Below are 16,201 nucleotides of genomic sequence, written 5' to 3' on the forward strand. Positions count from 1 at the left end.
CCCCCCACCTACAATCCCTGCCGGTACGAGACTCGAACCCGCAACCTTTGGGTTACGAGTCCGACTCTCTAACCATTACGACTCCCCCCAAAAAAAGTATTAAGATTAAGAAGAAATTTGCCAGATTGTCGCTTATGCTCATCAAGGCTGCATTTATTTGATCAAAAGTACAGTAAATTGTGAAATAATATTACAATTTAAAATGATGTAATAAATAATATATTTAAAAAATAATTCTTTAATCCTGTGATGGCAAATCTTAATCCAGTTTTCAATGTCCTTCAGAAATCATCCTAATATGCTAATTTGCTGCTCAAGAAAAATTTCAATGGAAAATATTAAATCTTTTGTAACATTATAAATGTTTTTGCTATGACTTTTGATCACTTCAATGCATCAATTCTGTCCATCTCTTGCTGTAGAGTCTCGAGTTTAAATGTCCCCTAGCTTTGTCCGTGCATTCTCAGGAATGTGTTTTAAATCCAGTGCTGTAAATAGTGCCTCAGAATGACTATAGATAGAACGGGAGAGATGCAATCTCAGGAAGTGACATCATCCGCTGCATCTAAATGATTAGTGTGTGTACAGTATATGTGTGTTTGTGTGTGTGTGATGGTGTGTGTCAGCCCGCAAACGGGAGGTCCGGGTTTCGCTTCCGAAATTCCGAAATAATTGAGAACACATCTCAGTGGATTTTCACCTCCACACACACTCACCCTCATTACAGTGTGATGAGCTCATCTGGAGCTCATTGACTGCTGTATGCCTCTGACCTGTGCAGCATTATGAGGGAAACAGTGAAAGTGTAAGACACGTTAAAAACACCTGGACGAGTTCAAAGAACAGGAAGTTCTCTGCATGGGGCATCACCACTGACCAATGAATGCCACATTCGCAGGGTCACACACAATCGGACAGGCTTTAGAGTGTGTGTGTGTGTGTGTGTGTAAGTTGGTTTCTGGCCAAACCGCCGCTTTATGCTTCAGGGAAGAGGCTTTAACAGTGACCAGGCAGAGCTGGTGACCATGTTTAAGTGACTGGGGGAAGATTTACCAGTAAATGTTCCCATAAACAGCCATTTCCTTTAGTTAATTTAGAGCTATAACGGACTCATCCAGGAATCTGCAGGAATTTTCCCTCTTCCTGCACTCTCACTCCCTCTTTTACTTGTTTGTCTACTTTATAGTTTACAGAGGGTTTCTTGTTTATTTAGGGTGAATTTATGAAGAATGATCTTCACTAATGTGTGCACTATCGTTCAGATTTTTTTGTTTGTTTTGCGTTGTTTTTGAAAGAAGTCTCTTATGCTCACCAAGGCTGCATTTATTTGATAAAAATACAGTCAAAATAGGCATATTGCGAAATGGTGTATTGGCATATTGTGCATTACAATTTAAAATAACTGTTTTCTATTATTTGAATACATTTTAAAATATCATGTATTTCTTGATGTTAAAGCTGAATTTTCAGCATCATAACTCCAATCTTCAGTGTCACATTATCCTTCAGAAATAATTTTTATATGCTGATTTTGTTTTCAACAAATATTTCTTAATATTATCAAAGTTAAAAATAGTTTTTATGCACAATATTTATGTAATATCTTTTTTCAGGATTTTTTAATGAATAGAAGGTTCAAAAGAGATTTTTTAAATTTAGATTTAGAGCATTTATTTGAAATAGAAATCTTGGTAACACTTTCTATGAAGCCCATATTTATAATATATTAGGGTATTCTTAAGGCATTATAATGAATGCATGATGCATTATAAAATACCTCATGATATGTTATATCATCTTATAAATAATCATAACAACAATTATAATACATTATAAAGCTTACGCATTTGTGGTTATAAGTTTTAAGATTATGATTATTTATAACACACAATGAACACCATATAAAATCTATTTTTACATTTATAATGGACTATATATCTTGACATTGTTCATTTAAGATCTGCACAGTATCTTACTACATCTTGTAAGTGGTTAGGTGTGGAGTGTTATTTGAGTGTTCCCTGTGAGGCTAATATTAATTTTGATGTGAGCTAGTTAATAATTTCAACTGAAAAAAAAAAATGCAATGTTTATATGTTAGGTTACTTTTTATTTTCATGGTCCCACTAGTCTATAAGCAACTTTGCAACTACATGTCAGCTAACTCTCATTAGAGTATTAGTAGGCTTAGGTTAAGGTTAGGGTTGGTAGAATGTTGACGTACTTGCAAAGTTACATTACAGTTACAGTTTGTCTGTTGGGGAACCGTCAAAATAATCAAACCGATATTACATTAAAAATAGTTCAAAGCAAATATGTCTTATTACATATTCATCTGATCTGATATCTGATCTTATGACTGTTTGAGAAAAAAAAAATATTATTATTACTATACTTATAAGTGGTCTTTGATGGCTTTAAGTAAAGTAGCATAAGAAAGATGGCAAGATATGAGACTTATAATACATTATAACTATGAGAAATATAATCCATTGTAACTTAAGTGGATGCAACATGTTCACTGTGTGTTATAAATCATCATACTCTTAAAAGCTATAACCACAAATAAGTAAATAGTATAAAACATTAAAACTGTTCTTATGAATATTCATAAGATGATATAACATATTATAAGGGTTTTTATAATGCATTATGCATTCATTATAATGCCTTAAGAATACCCTTATAATGTATTATAAATATGGGCTTCATAGAAAGTGTTACCGAAATCTTTTGTAAAAGTCATTACTGTCACTTTTGATTAATTTAATGTCTCCTTGTTGACCCCAAACTTTTAAATGGTAGTGTACGTGCATTTTATTAATGCCGTCTGCATTGTTTTGAGACCTGATTAACTATGCAAACTAGGTGATGGCACAAACACATCCACAAAATGAAGATATTTTGAAAAATGTCTCTGGGGTTTTTGTCCATACGGTGAAAGCCAGTGGGATCCAGTGTTGTTTTGGACTCTAATGACTTTCTTTATATGGACAACAACAACTGAAACATTCTTCAAAATATCATCTTTTGTGTTCCACATGTAGGTTTGGAACGACATGACGGTTTGTAAATCATGACAGAATTTCCATTCCTGGGTGAATGTATTATTAAAGTTGTACTATTTTTAACTTCTCACAGTGCCTTAACTCTTAATGCTTGTAGCTAGATTTGTGCATGATTATAATGCTGTTCCTCGTCATTTGATGAAGTCTCGCTGCCATGTCCCGAACCACAGCACATCTGTTCGTTTTGCTGAATTATTGCTGAATGATCTGCTTCCACTGGAAGAAATGCCCCCACAATGATAGTGATTAGAAATTACATAAAGAAATCTGACTCACAAAGGCTGTAAATAATTTATTGTTTCCTGTAGTTTAGGAGTAGGGTGTAGTAATTATAACTGCCTCAATAGAGATCAGTTGCAGAATTATCCCTGTGTGTGTGTGTGTGTGTGTTTCATTGCACTGGCCAACCGAATAAGAGGTGTGCTTCTTCCACACCTTGCCTGGTCTGTGAGGGCGACTTGTAACGAGCCCTAACACAGATAATAACAGACCGAATCAGCCATATCTTACCTCAGATACACTCTCCACCCTTCAGTCACCCTTTCTCTTTCTTTTTTATCCCATCATGCTCAGTGTGTGTGCGTGTATGTGTGTACACCCTTTTGCATAACATTAATGGAGAGAGTTATTGATATTGCACTCAATATCACACAACAGGCATATCTGCTGCTGTTCAATGCGGAAACATTGACGCTTTGACTCGTGTGTGTGTGTGTGTGTGTGTGTGTGTGTGTGTGTGTGTTGGACTGACCTCAGTGCCATATCCTTTTCTCTTGAGGAACAAGGCACACACACACATGATGCAGCTGTTGGCCACATGAGCATCTGTCCCTGCCACTGGCAGCCACATTCTGCTTTCCCATCATCCCTCGGGGCAGCAGGCTTGGCTCGAGCTCTGTTCTGTGGTTTGTCTCCACCATTTGCGCATCCTCTCACACTCCCTGATCTTTCCATCTCTATAGGATTCCTTCTCTTCACATCTCTGTCTATTTTAAGCATAGTATGTCTCATTTTATTTGGCACGTCTCCCGTCTGTTCTCAGCGCAGATGTGTGTTTGGCACCACATGCAGGTCTGTCTCTTGTGTCTAAAGTGTTATTTATGGATTTAAATGGACACGTTTTAATTCAAACATTTCCTGATCCTGTTGAGTTACCTTACCTGGTTTTCTTCATCAGAGACTGGTGGTCCAGAGGTGAACTCATCAAATGTCTTTGTTTTTTCTGTGAACCTGGGCAAGGCACAAAAGATTGGATCCAAACAACCTTCCAGGAACCAGATGGGCACATTAAATAACACAATGACCGAGTCATTAGCAGACTGCCAGTTTGTGCCACAGCCTGAGATCAGTGCATGTCGCCGGCTAAAACAAGATTGCCTAGTGTGAGTACACCCTTATTCTCCCGCATCCCGCACACACGAGTCTCTACCTGCCCGCACCCGCACTCGCCCATCAAGTGTTGTCCTGTGCCGCACTCTGTTGCGGTACTGTGATAGTGCAGGTCTCTACTCGGAAGGTGCCTGTTATAATGTTATGATCGAGGCTCTGGACTCTGAGAATAACTTGTTTTTCTATAACAAACTATAAAATATTTTCTATATAAACGTTAATGCCCTGGCAGTGGCAAATAGCTTTAGTTTTATATTTCATTTGATTACATTAATGTTCAAGTTGAGATTTGCAAGAAATATTTTAACTGCTACTACTGTACGTAAAAGGAATACTGCTATAATAAAAAGCACCTTATTTGTTTAAAGTGTTTGCAAACCAAATGTTAACTTGTTGCACTTTTGTTCATATAGCAGTACTTTTAAATGAAAAAAGTGCACAATACACTACTTTTGAATTCATTATTGAATTGTGTGCATAACCATCCGATTAATCGCAGAAAATCATGCGATTAATCACGATTAAAAATGGTAACCGTTGCCCAGCACTAATCAAACGAAGTATGGATAGATAGATAGATAGATAGATGGATGGATGGATGGATGGATGGATGGAATAGATACAGTAGATAATAGATGGACAAATGAATGGATAGATGTATAGATAGTTGCTAGATAGAGGTATAGATGATTAGATGGATAGATGAGTGGGCGGTTGGTTACATTGTAGTTAGAAAATGAGAAAAGTTGGATGAATTTTGATTCTTTATTCTGGTCTCAAGACTGGGCTTTGACATCTCACTTCAGATGAATGACACCCTCTGTCAAGCACAAATCCTTTCAAAGCAGCTCTTCCTCAGCGGTGTCTGATTGCTGTTTTCTGTCTGGTTTGTCCTCATGCAGGCAGGCTGCCATTGTGTCTCTGTTCTGAGAAAGATGTATGGAGGACAATAGAGCTGTCCGTTCCACAGGCAGCGGAGTGGCGTATTCTGAGAAAGTTAGAGAACTCCGAGCTTGTAATTTCCATGTCTGTGTCATGGCTGTCTCTGCCAGTTTATCGCGCTCCAAACCTCTAATTTATCCAGATCAGATTTGCACATTCTAGTGGTTCTCATTCACTCTCTGCCGCCCCATTAATTACAGAGCAGCTCTGCTGTTTGCAATCTAAGATCTTGATTCTTTTTTTTTCTTCCCTCTCTCACACATATACTTTGTCTTTAGTTTCTTTTTTTGTTGTTGCTTTAAAACATGTGAGAAGATGAAGTTCTACACTCTTAATGGGTTTTTAATGGGTCTTTGCAGCTATTCACTATAAGATAACCGAGTTGGTCGTTTAGTTTTTTGGTGATTAAAAAAAGGTTCTTGATGTTACGTTATAGGTTCTCCAGGTCAGAAAATTGGTTCCTGGAATCTATTAAAACAAAATTTGAATTCTCCTGGTTTTCTTAAGACCAAATAGAATGTTCTTCTATGGCATCATAAGAACATTTTTGAATCAGTGAATCTTTAACACAATTCCCAAAATTGTTAGCTTCTGTTTTGCATGTTTCACTTTTTTTTTATTTTCTTATGACCGGAAGCATTTAGGCCTACATGTGCATTTCATGCTCAACCATTATTCATTTTCAAAGCTTTTGGAATCATCTCTGTTTCCATGAAACTCTGGGAACGCAGTGATTATAGGATGTTTGCAATGCTGAGTTGCTTCATGCTGGGAACCAGACTGCATCCTGTCAGAGTTGCTTTTAATGTGTTTATTTTTTGCAGTTTTATTCAAAGTTGGTTTTTATTTGCATCGTTGAGTATGTTTATTCTGTATATAAGGCTGTCTGAGCTGTTTATGTTTATTAGATTGTGTTTATTGAGTTGGTGTAGTTTTGATTTTCAAATTTATTTTCCATTTGTTTAGTTCTCATCCATTTTAATTTTGTTTTGTTATTATTAGTTTCTTTGGCATTTTCTAGCTTTGATTCAGTTGTATTTTTTTTGTCATCAGTTTATTTAGTTTTTAGTTTTAGTATTTCAAGGCTGACAATTTGAATGCATTAACTATAATTGAAATGTTTAACAACATTTACTCTCTTAGGGCTGCCTAGCTTTATCACCATCCAGCAGCATGTTCATGTTTAATGCAGCCAGGTTAAAGCTCTCACATTTTATGTACCATGAAGCTAAAATAGATTTATTTTTATTTCAATTAATCTTGCAGTCACCAAAGTGTATTTTCATTTAAGTGCATTTATTTATAATTTTTTTTTGTTTACTATATATATTTTTAATGTATATTATATAAAAACATGAAATACCCTTTTTTTTCGTTTTCTATAATTCTCAAACACTTTTTAGCGTCAAATGAAATGGAATGTTGCAATTGGTTATTTCGATCACATCTAACACTTTATTGAAGATTTTTAAAACTCTCTTTGGAGAAAACAAATGTGAAAAAGGCTGCTGAACAGTGGCTGGCCTCTATTAACACAGTCTCTTCATACTTATCTTTCTGAGAGAGAGAGCAGATTACAGTAATGCAGAATGAACCTGCAATAAAGGATGTCCAGAGCAGAGCAAATACTAGTTGTTGAATCAATAGAGTGTTCAGTAAGGATGATTCTAGGATTCTTGCTCTTCTAACTCTCTCCTCTGGGTCACACCCAGGGATTATAGGCTTTCTTAGTACACCATCATTAAGAGAAAGAGAGTGTGATCCTTTCTCTTTGAGACATCATATTAAAGCTTGCCTGTGTATGTGCCTGTGCATATGTTTGGAGAACTTCAGTTGGGAGTATGAGGCAACTCTTCTAGTCTTTCAGATATCTTTAGTGAGAGCTGGTACACCAGTCTGTCCTTCACAAGATGGTATCGTATCAAAGTACAGGTATAGCTGTAAAAGACAATAATCAAATGAGACATGAGCTTGAGAGGTGTGATATTAGATCCAGCTGAATTTGATAAAATAAATGCATGTAGAAATCAAATAGATTTTTGACTGCAACATGTTTACAGCATTGAAACTGATTTATTGGAAAACTTTGAGAAGCTTTTTTTGCAACTCAATAACTCAATTCCGTGCCGGGAAAGATTGAAGCATCGCACTTAAAGGTTGGACCAAAAAAACAAAACAAAACAAAAAAAACACACACACAAAATCTAATCTTCAGAATCTTTCACTGTGCAAAATGTAAACTGAAAAGTGTTGCAACATTATTTATCCAGCCAATGGTCAATGCTATGGCTCATACCAACATAGTGGAAGTATAAGTTGTAGGGTTCATGATTCATGAATTCTATGAATCTATATCTATTGTGGCCTTGGGAAAGACTCTTTAGTGTTAGTTTGTGTGGTTGGTAGATCATAACATGGGTTAATTTCATGCATTAGAAATCATTTTAATCATATCTCTCTAATCCAATATTAAAAAAGAGCACCCACACAAAATTCCTTTAACGTTCACAGTCACACGCACAACCCCATATACATACAGTATTTCTTCTGTTTGTGTTCTCATCACATCTTAAAATTGGGCGATGAATAATGTATTTTTAGTGTGTGGGTTGAAAATTCAGGCTTTCAGAAATAATACTGGCACAATTTTTGGAACAGCATGATAAGAGAGAGAAAGAGGTATACTGCTCTTATAATTAGATGGCTTGTGTGTGTGTGCAGGTGCTTAGGACTTTAGGGAAGCTGTTAACTTTCCTTCATGAACTGATGATTCTTCTTTTTTTATCACTTGATTTTTCCTCCACTTTTGTCCTAATAACTCTTCTCTGTTCTGCTCCTCCTTTCACCCTGTGGCTTGTCCATTGCAGTAACTCAGTCCTGAATGGACGCTTCATTAGTGCAGTAGCTGCTGCTCCTGAACCCAGAGGTGCCAGGAATAAATGTATCTGCTCCCCTCAGCACTTCAGTTTATCCCTCAGTCTGATCTCCAAACACAGCTCGCCAATTAACAACATACAAATTCAGCCTCAGTTTACCTTTAAACTGATCATGCCGAGTCTACATGTACTTCAACACACCTCAACACAAACCCTCAGGATCATTGTTCATCAAAAGATACCCTCAAGAACAACGTTCTTCAACACAGGAACAATGTACCGCAAAGTACAAACCCTCAAGAACAACATTCACCAATGCGAACCATGAAGAACATAATTTTTAAACACAAACCCTCAAGAACAATGTACTGCAGACCCAGTACAAACCCTCAAGAACAACTTTCACCAATGCAAACCCTGAAGTACAACATTCTTTAACGCAAAATCTCAAGAACAATGTACTTCAGTGGAAATCCTCAGGAATAGTGTACCTCAACCATTGTTAGTATTTAGTTTAGTATTATTTATATAGTTACTGTTGCTTTTTTGAATTAGCTTTTATTTTTATATTTTCTGTTTTCATTTTAATTTGTTTTAGTAATTTTAAGTGATTTTATTTTTTTATTAGTTTAGTATTTTAATATTTATTTTTAGCATTAATTTATTTAGTTTTAGTCATTTTCATGCTTCAACCTAAACATTTTATTTTTAGTTAATTATTAATGCGATTTTTTCAGGTTTTTCTTCTAATATTCATATTTATTTCAACTTTATTTGAATTACCAAAATTAAATTTAAATTGTTCTAGTTTTATGTAACAGTAACAATTCTGACGTCAGTTTCTTTTTTCTTTCTTTCTTTCTTTCTTTCTTTCTTTCTTTCTTTCTTTCTTTCTTTCTTTCTTTCTAGTGAGTGATTTCTGTCGTCTTTTTCTTTCTTTGTGATTTTTGTTGTTAGTGTTATTGTTGTTATAGTTTTGGGCCGTGTGCTACCGGTTGCTTACCGGAAGTAAGCATGACGGCCCCGGCTACTCGGGTTTTGTCTACACTCACGCGGCGCCATGCGGTTAAGGGGGCATTGGCGGCGAGTATAGAGGAGATTTGCCTGGCGATTGGTGAGGTTGTAGGACATGGATGTATTTTGTCAGCATCTAGGATGAATAGCGCTACAGTGATTTTTCTGAATAGCGTTGAAAAGGTGAATGAAGTAGTTGAGAAGGGAATTGTGATTGATGGTGAGTTTGTTTTTTTTTAATGAATTTGAAATCTATTTTCACAGTAGAAGAGAACCTAATGATAAAAGACTATTTTTCTGGAGCATCTGTGTCTGATGAAAAGGATTTTTTCCCTTGTCTAATGCTTTCACCAAAGTTGGATGGATTTAAAGGTTGTTTTTTTAAAATGTGGAACTTGAAGTGGTTGGATTTATTATCTACCAAAGGAAATCTATTGTATAGAGTTTGTGTGATAGTTTTTAACAAGAATCATCTTGCTAAGATTTCACTCACTCACTCACTCACTCACTCACTCACTCATGCTCTCACGCTCTCACTCACTCACTCACTTACTCAAAGTTAACAATAACAACTCTGACCTCAGTGCAAACCTTCAGGAACAATGGACCCCAACAAATACCCTCAAGAACAACAAACCTCAACAAAGACCTTCAAGAGCAATCTTTACACAAACCTTCAGCCACGAAGTACCTCAAAAAGCACACTCTGCCTTATTCTCATCCCTTTGTCAGCTCCAGCACCCCAGTTTCAACTCCACTTCCTTTTCCAGGTTGTCCTCATTATCCTTGGGTCATCCTTTCTTCCCCTTTGTCTTTCTATCTGACTTTCTCTTCTTATATCTTTATCTCTTCAATCCTCCCTTTGGTCTCACCTTAATAAGGTATTCTCAAACCTTTCCGGTTATCGCCATTATATTTTCTTACTCTCTGTATTATTCACTTTTCCTCCGAATAAATCATTTTGTTTATTGCACCTCACATTCACTCCGAACTCAGACTTCTTTTCGTCTTTCTCATTTGGCAATTAGCAAATATTCTCTGCTAATAATAGATCTCTCATCCCTGTTCTTGTGGTATGTAAGCAGTTCAGTCACATTTCTCTATGGTTTCTACAAGACTCTAATTAGCCTCATTTCTAACCCTCAGTTACAGGCTATCTTCTCTATTATTATTCTAAAGCAGTGTTTTCTCACCCACTGTCTCATCAATACTTTCAAATATATCCTCCCCTCCCTTCCCACAGCACACGCACCAACAATTAGACTTTATAATGTCTCATTTCTGGCAGGGGATCTAGAAGTCCAGGCCGTATTGATCCTCTAAGCTGGCAGGTCAGAATGCCATCTATGTCATGGTAAAGCAAGCCAAGCAGTAGATTGACGATTTAAGCTTCCAAGGGACCTCAACCAATAGTTAATTCTGATGGGGCTTCATGGTGCAAATAACAGCTGGTCTCTTAATGTTTTTATCTTTCTCTCTCTCTTTCTCTCAGTTATACTGCAAGAGTGGTGGGCAATGGAGTTCGTGCTCAAAGTAAGAATCCAGAAGTAAGAGTCAGAGGTGCTGACCCTGTGCTTATGGATGTCAAAAACAAACTCGAGCTCTTCAACACGGTAAGGAATATCATGATTTGGTGGTAGTTGTCATTGGATAGTTCACCTAAAAATAAAAATTCTCTCATCTTGCTCATTTACTAACCTCTTTGTTCCTTTCTACTGTGAAACACAAAAGTATTTTAACATATCTTCTTTATTTTATAAGGAAGTCATACAGGTTTGGAATCTGAAAATCATACAAAAAACATTGTTACTTTTGTTTTATAGCATTACATTATAAAATGAAAAAAACAAAAAAAATTCAGCTATTTGCCAAGATGACTTATTGATGTTATAAAATTACTAAAACTACAACAAAAATAAAAAAAATAAAATATATATAGACATTGAAAAAAAAAACAACACACAACAAAATTTCTAAAACTTTTTAAAATTCAAATATGAAAAAATCTCAATCTCAATGATACTCAAACAACACTGGTTTGGAATGGCATGAGGATGAGTAAATGCCTTTTTGGGTGAACTATCACTTTAAAAAGAAAAAAATGTTCACTAGTAATTGCTTAAAATGGATTACTAATTGATTAATGGATAAATATGTTAGATCACACTTTATTTTAAGGTTCAATTCTCACCATTAACAAACCAATAACTATGACCTTTGCCTCAATTAACTCCTAATTTGCTAATAGTTAGTAAGGTAGTTGTTAAGTTTAGTTATTAGGCAGGATTAGAGATGTAGAATATGGTCATGAAGAATGTGTGCTTTGGCTAATAAACAGCCAATATGTTAATAATAGGCATGCTCATAAGCAACTAGTAATAGTGAAAATTGGTCCCTGTACTAAAGTGTTACCGTATGTGATTTCAAAGATTCAACCATAGTGACTAAACTCTGATTTGGGAGATTATGTTCACATAATCCTTTTTTTATCTACCAAATTAGAAGTCAATTCGATGAGTGTGATGATCTTAAAACTTGTAAACAGAAGCAGGGTTATTATCTTCTGGTTCTGCTTGGCTGAATTTTGCTCCATGATGCACAAGTTCACTGTTTTGCACAATGTGAGTGTTGTTTGAGCTCAGATGAATATCCATCAGCTGTGTCTCAGGGAATACCGCAGTTTTGAGCATGGTATGATGGTTAACACCATGGCATTCATTGAAATACCATCATCATTTTTTGTAAGGGATATATGGGGTGATTTCAGTGTAGGTGATTCATGGAAGACGCTACCAAGTGATTGCTGTCAGTGACCACAAGTGGTAAATTGTTTACATTATATGATTGATTGCCCTGTTTTTGCAAACTTTTACAATTAAAGAAAACCTTTTCCAACATTAATCGCATCAGACAGTGTTGTTGGCCTGCTGGAAAGAGTCTGAAGAAATGTGCTGATTAGTACATTATTCACTTTTACCTGTTAAGATAAAGCATTGATTTTATTACTATATATTAATGTGAATAATAATAATAATGAAATATTACTGTAGTATTTTTTGTTATTTTTCAAAGATTTTTCTGTTATGAGTAGTAGTAGTAAATAATAATAATAATACATTCTTGAATAGGAATATAGGAAATATCACGTAGAATAGAAAATGGTATTATTTTACTAAAATTCAGCTGCTGTTCAATTGCAACTGATATTTGTAATATCTGACCAGCTATTACAAATCAGAGCATCTTTTTTAATAACATTGTTTACAGTATGTGATTAATTTTCTTTTGCATGCATTGAACTTGTATGATAAAAGAAATCACAACTTTTCCAGCGCTGATCACATCAGGCAGTATTGAAGAAATGTGCTGATGTGTTCAGAAACTTTTTTCTGTTGTTGTTTGTGATGTTCTGTTCTCATTCTGATAGACCTGATGGAGCAGTCATGCATTAACAGAGTGGCAGAAAACAAGGGCAGATGGCTCTTTTTCAGATGTGAATTAAACAGCTCATCAAAGTGATTCTGATGTTCTTCGAAATTAACTAACAGATGAAACTTCCACCTAATTAACGGCATCCAGTACAGACTCTGAGATGAGTTGAACAGCTTTGGCGAAAGGGAGTTTATACATATCACATGTGCAAGTAAGGCTGATTCTGATGGGAAGTAAAGAACTGGCAGGGGCTATAGACTGAGTCTGTGCAGACTGACCTAACAGAGTCATCTGACTGCCTTGTGAACTGGTGGCATCAGTAAACATTGGTGAGAACATCATGGCCTGAAACACACACATACTGTATACACACAACAACTCATGCGTCATCAACACTATTATATGAAATTTGTATTCAGTTTGAACTATAATGAAAATAATCCAGTTCATTAAAGTGATCAAGAGCTACAAATTGATTTTTAATTGTTGTGTAGAAGTGGTTCCAGTTTATGTATTAGTATGTTATTCTCTTCTATCCATTAAGATAAAGCATCAATTTAATTCAATAATAATAATAATAATAATAAACCCGAAATGTTTGAAAATAATACGTGAAAATAAATAAATAAATACATACATTCATATATTAATTTATAACAACAACACTATAATAATAATTATAATAAATAATAATAATAATAATTATTATTATTGGTACTACTACCACTACTATTAAAAATTTTTTTTTCTTGAATTTAATTTCTTTTGCTCTATTTTTTCTTTCACCTTATATTTCTTTCACTATTCTTTCACTCTTTTGCGCTTTCTTTTTGACCCTCTGCTTGTTAAGACTTTTTTTTGTCATTTCATTTTTTCAAGATTTTTCGAGATGACAAAATACTGTCAATTAAAGTTTTATTATTATTATTTTTTTCTTGCATAGGAAATATACATACAAGAAATATCATGTAGAACATGGTATTATTTTATTAAAAAAGTCAATTTCACTGTTCTGGCTTTGACTGTTCCTGTTCCATTACTGATATTTTTAATATCTGATAGCCATCAGAGTGCTTATTTCCAGCTTGCCTTTAAACTAACAGAGAAATGAAATCATGTATTGAAAATTACTGATAAGGGAAAAACATAAAATTATGTTGTCTCTTTCTCTCTCATGTTCACCCCAGTTTCACCTTGACAAAGTTATGAATTTCTTTTTCCCAGATGGTAATGCCGTTTTCAGACTACACGATTTTAGCCCGATTTTGCCACGATTTGCTTGATGTGTAGTCTGAACCCGGCATAAGAGAATTTCTCAACAGAAATATTTGATTTCCTATTCCAATTATGAATGCTAAAAACCACCAGAGGAATCTGCTGTGTTACAGTCTCAGCGCAGAGAAAGAGAATGGAAATATTGATCCTGTGTACTTTGGAGGTTTGAATGGGGAAATATGTGGTTAAAGAAACTGAGAGAGTGTCACAGAGAAAACGAGAGAGCAGAACGGAGCAGAGGTTCAGAAAACAGGGCAGTTTGGATGGCAAAGTACTGTTTTTGTCATGCTAATAGCAGGCCGGACACTGAAAGACTTTCAGAATAAAAGATGATTTTCCCACAATCCCCTGAGGCTCTGTGTGGCAACAGTCTGCCCAGCTCTGCCATATGACCTTTCTTTCTTTCTTTCTTTTGCTCTTTCTTTCTTTCTTTCTTTTGCTCTTTCTTTCTTTTTTCTTTTGCTCTTTCGCTCTTTTTTTCTTTCTTTGTTTTGCTCTTTCTTTTTCTTTCTTTCTTTGTTTTGCTCTTTCTTTTTCTTTCTTTCTTTTTCTTTCTTTGTTTTGCTCTTTCTTTCTTTTTCTTTCTTTGTTTTGCTCTTTCTTTCTTTCTTTCTTTCTTTCTTTCTTTTTCTTTCTTTGTTTTGCTATTTCTTTCGTTTGCTCTTTCTTTCTTTCTTTTGCTCTTTCTTTCACTCTTTCTTTTTCGCTCACTCTCTTTTTTGCTTTTTGCTCTCTGTTTTGCTTTCTCTTTCCCTCTCTTTGGCTATTTCTTTCACTATTTTTCTTTCTTTCTTTCTTTCTCTTTTTTTCTTCTGCTTTCTTATTCTTTGGCCATTTCTTTCACTCTTTGTTTCTTTCACTTTTGTTTTAGCTCTATTTCTTTGTTTTGCTCTTTCTTTTGCCTTTTTGTTTCTTTTGCTTTATCTCATTCATTTTTTATTTCTTTTTGTCTATTTAACTTTTGCTCTTCACCTCTTTCTGTCACACTTTTTTCTGTAACTTTCATTCGCTCTTTCTTTCTTTTGCAGTTTTGCTTTCTTTTGTTCTTTTCTTCTCTTTTGCTTTATTTCTTTGCTGTTTATTCTTTTGCACTATTGATGTTGTTTGAAACCATTATTAATGACATATTATTTGCATCTCTTGTGTTGCAATCATGATAGAAAGATGGAACTGCCATTCAATGCATCTTATGTGATAAATGTAGCATTTTTGGTAACTCATTATCTAGTTACAGTAGTTAACAGTTGACACTGATACTCTAATCACAGTGCATTAAACACAGTGAATTAAAGTCTGGGTTGTCCTAAGCAGTTGTAACAACTTTCACCCTTACAACTTTGACCATCCCTGACGTTGCTCTCCTCATATTGATATTTTAGGATAGCTGCTGAGGAGTTCAACCCACACTAATTTATTTGTGAACATAGCAGAATGTCTGGAGACCTTCAATCCAGATTAACCTCAGATAGGCTGGTCTCCACCTTAGCCCACAGTTTAAGCTCATTCCTGGCTGCACTCATTGTTTGTAACTTTGCAATTTATTGCCCAAATGCAGGAAATGGGTGTCTGGAGAACTATCAATTCAGATCGTTTCCATTACAGTAGACTGCAGGTTTATGTATTAAATGGGTCATATGATGCGATTTCAAGTTTTCCTTTCTCTTTGGAGTGTTACAAGCTCTTGGTGCATAAAGAAGATCTGTAAAGTTGCAAAGACTAAAGTCTCAAATCCAAAGAGATATTCTTTATAAAAGTTAAGAGTCAGCCACGCCTACCTAAAACGTCTCGTTCTAACATGCCCCCACATATCTACGTCACTATGTGGAAATATTAGCATAATCATAGCACGTCAGCTGTCTTAACCGCTGCTTGTGTACTGCATCATCACTGTGTCTGTCACGTGACTCTGTTGCCCTTTCGGGCTTGAAAAGCTGACACTTGCGATTATGGTAAGGGGCATTACATTTCCGACGCGTGCTTGTGGTGTTCGGCCAATCACAATGCACTGGGTCAGCTGGCCAATCAGAGCAGACTGCGCTTGTCAAAGGAGGGGGCTTTGTTGAAAACAATGTGTTTGAGAGAGGCGGGGCATAGAGGACCTACAATAATGTACAGTATTTGAAAAATAATGTGTTTTTTGAACATTAAAGCATGTCAACATATTCTGTTACACCAAATACACAAAATAATGATCTTTAAAATAGC

General features: G+C 35.4%; 1 protein-coding gene across 3 annotated transcripts in view; it reads left to right on the forward strand.

Moving 5' to 3' along the window:
- gpc5c (glypican 5c) overlaps nucleotides 1-16,201 on the forward strand; it is a 131,606-nt gene that overhangs the window by 73,496 nt on the left and 41,909 nt on the right. For all 3 annotated transcript variants that reach the window (XM_016449325.1, XM_016449310.1, XM_016449318.1), the window contains one exon: nucleotides 10,782-10,902. In XM_016449325.1, coding sequence (XP_016304811.1) covers nucleotides 10,782-10,902 — 121 coding nt within the window. The remainder of the gene's footprint in view (nucleotides 1-10,781; nucleotides 10,903-16,201) is intronic.

The sequence above is a fragment of the Sinocyclocheilus anshuiensis genome, unplaced genomic scaffold (assembly GCF_001515605.1).
Source record: "Sinocyclocheilus anshuiensis isolate Anshui unplaced genomic scaffold, SAMN03320099.WGS_v1.1 scaffold850, whole genome shotgun sequence".
Lineage (NCBI taxonomy): Eukaryota > Metazoa > Chordata > Actinopteri > Cypriniformes > Cyprinidae > Sinocyclocheilus > Sinocyclocheilus anshuiensis.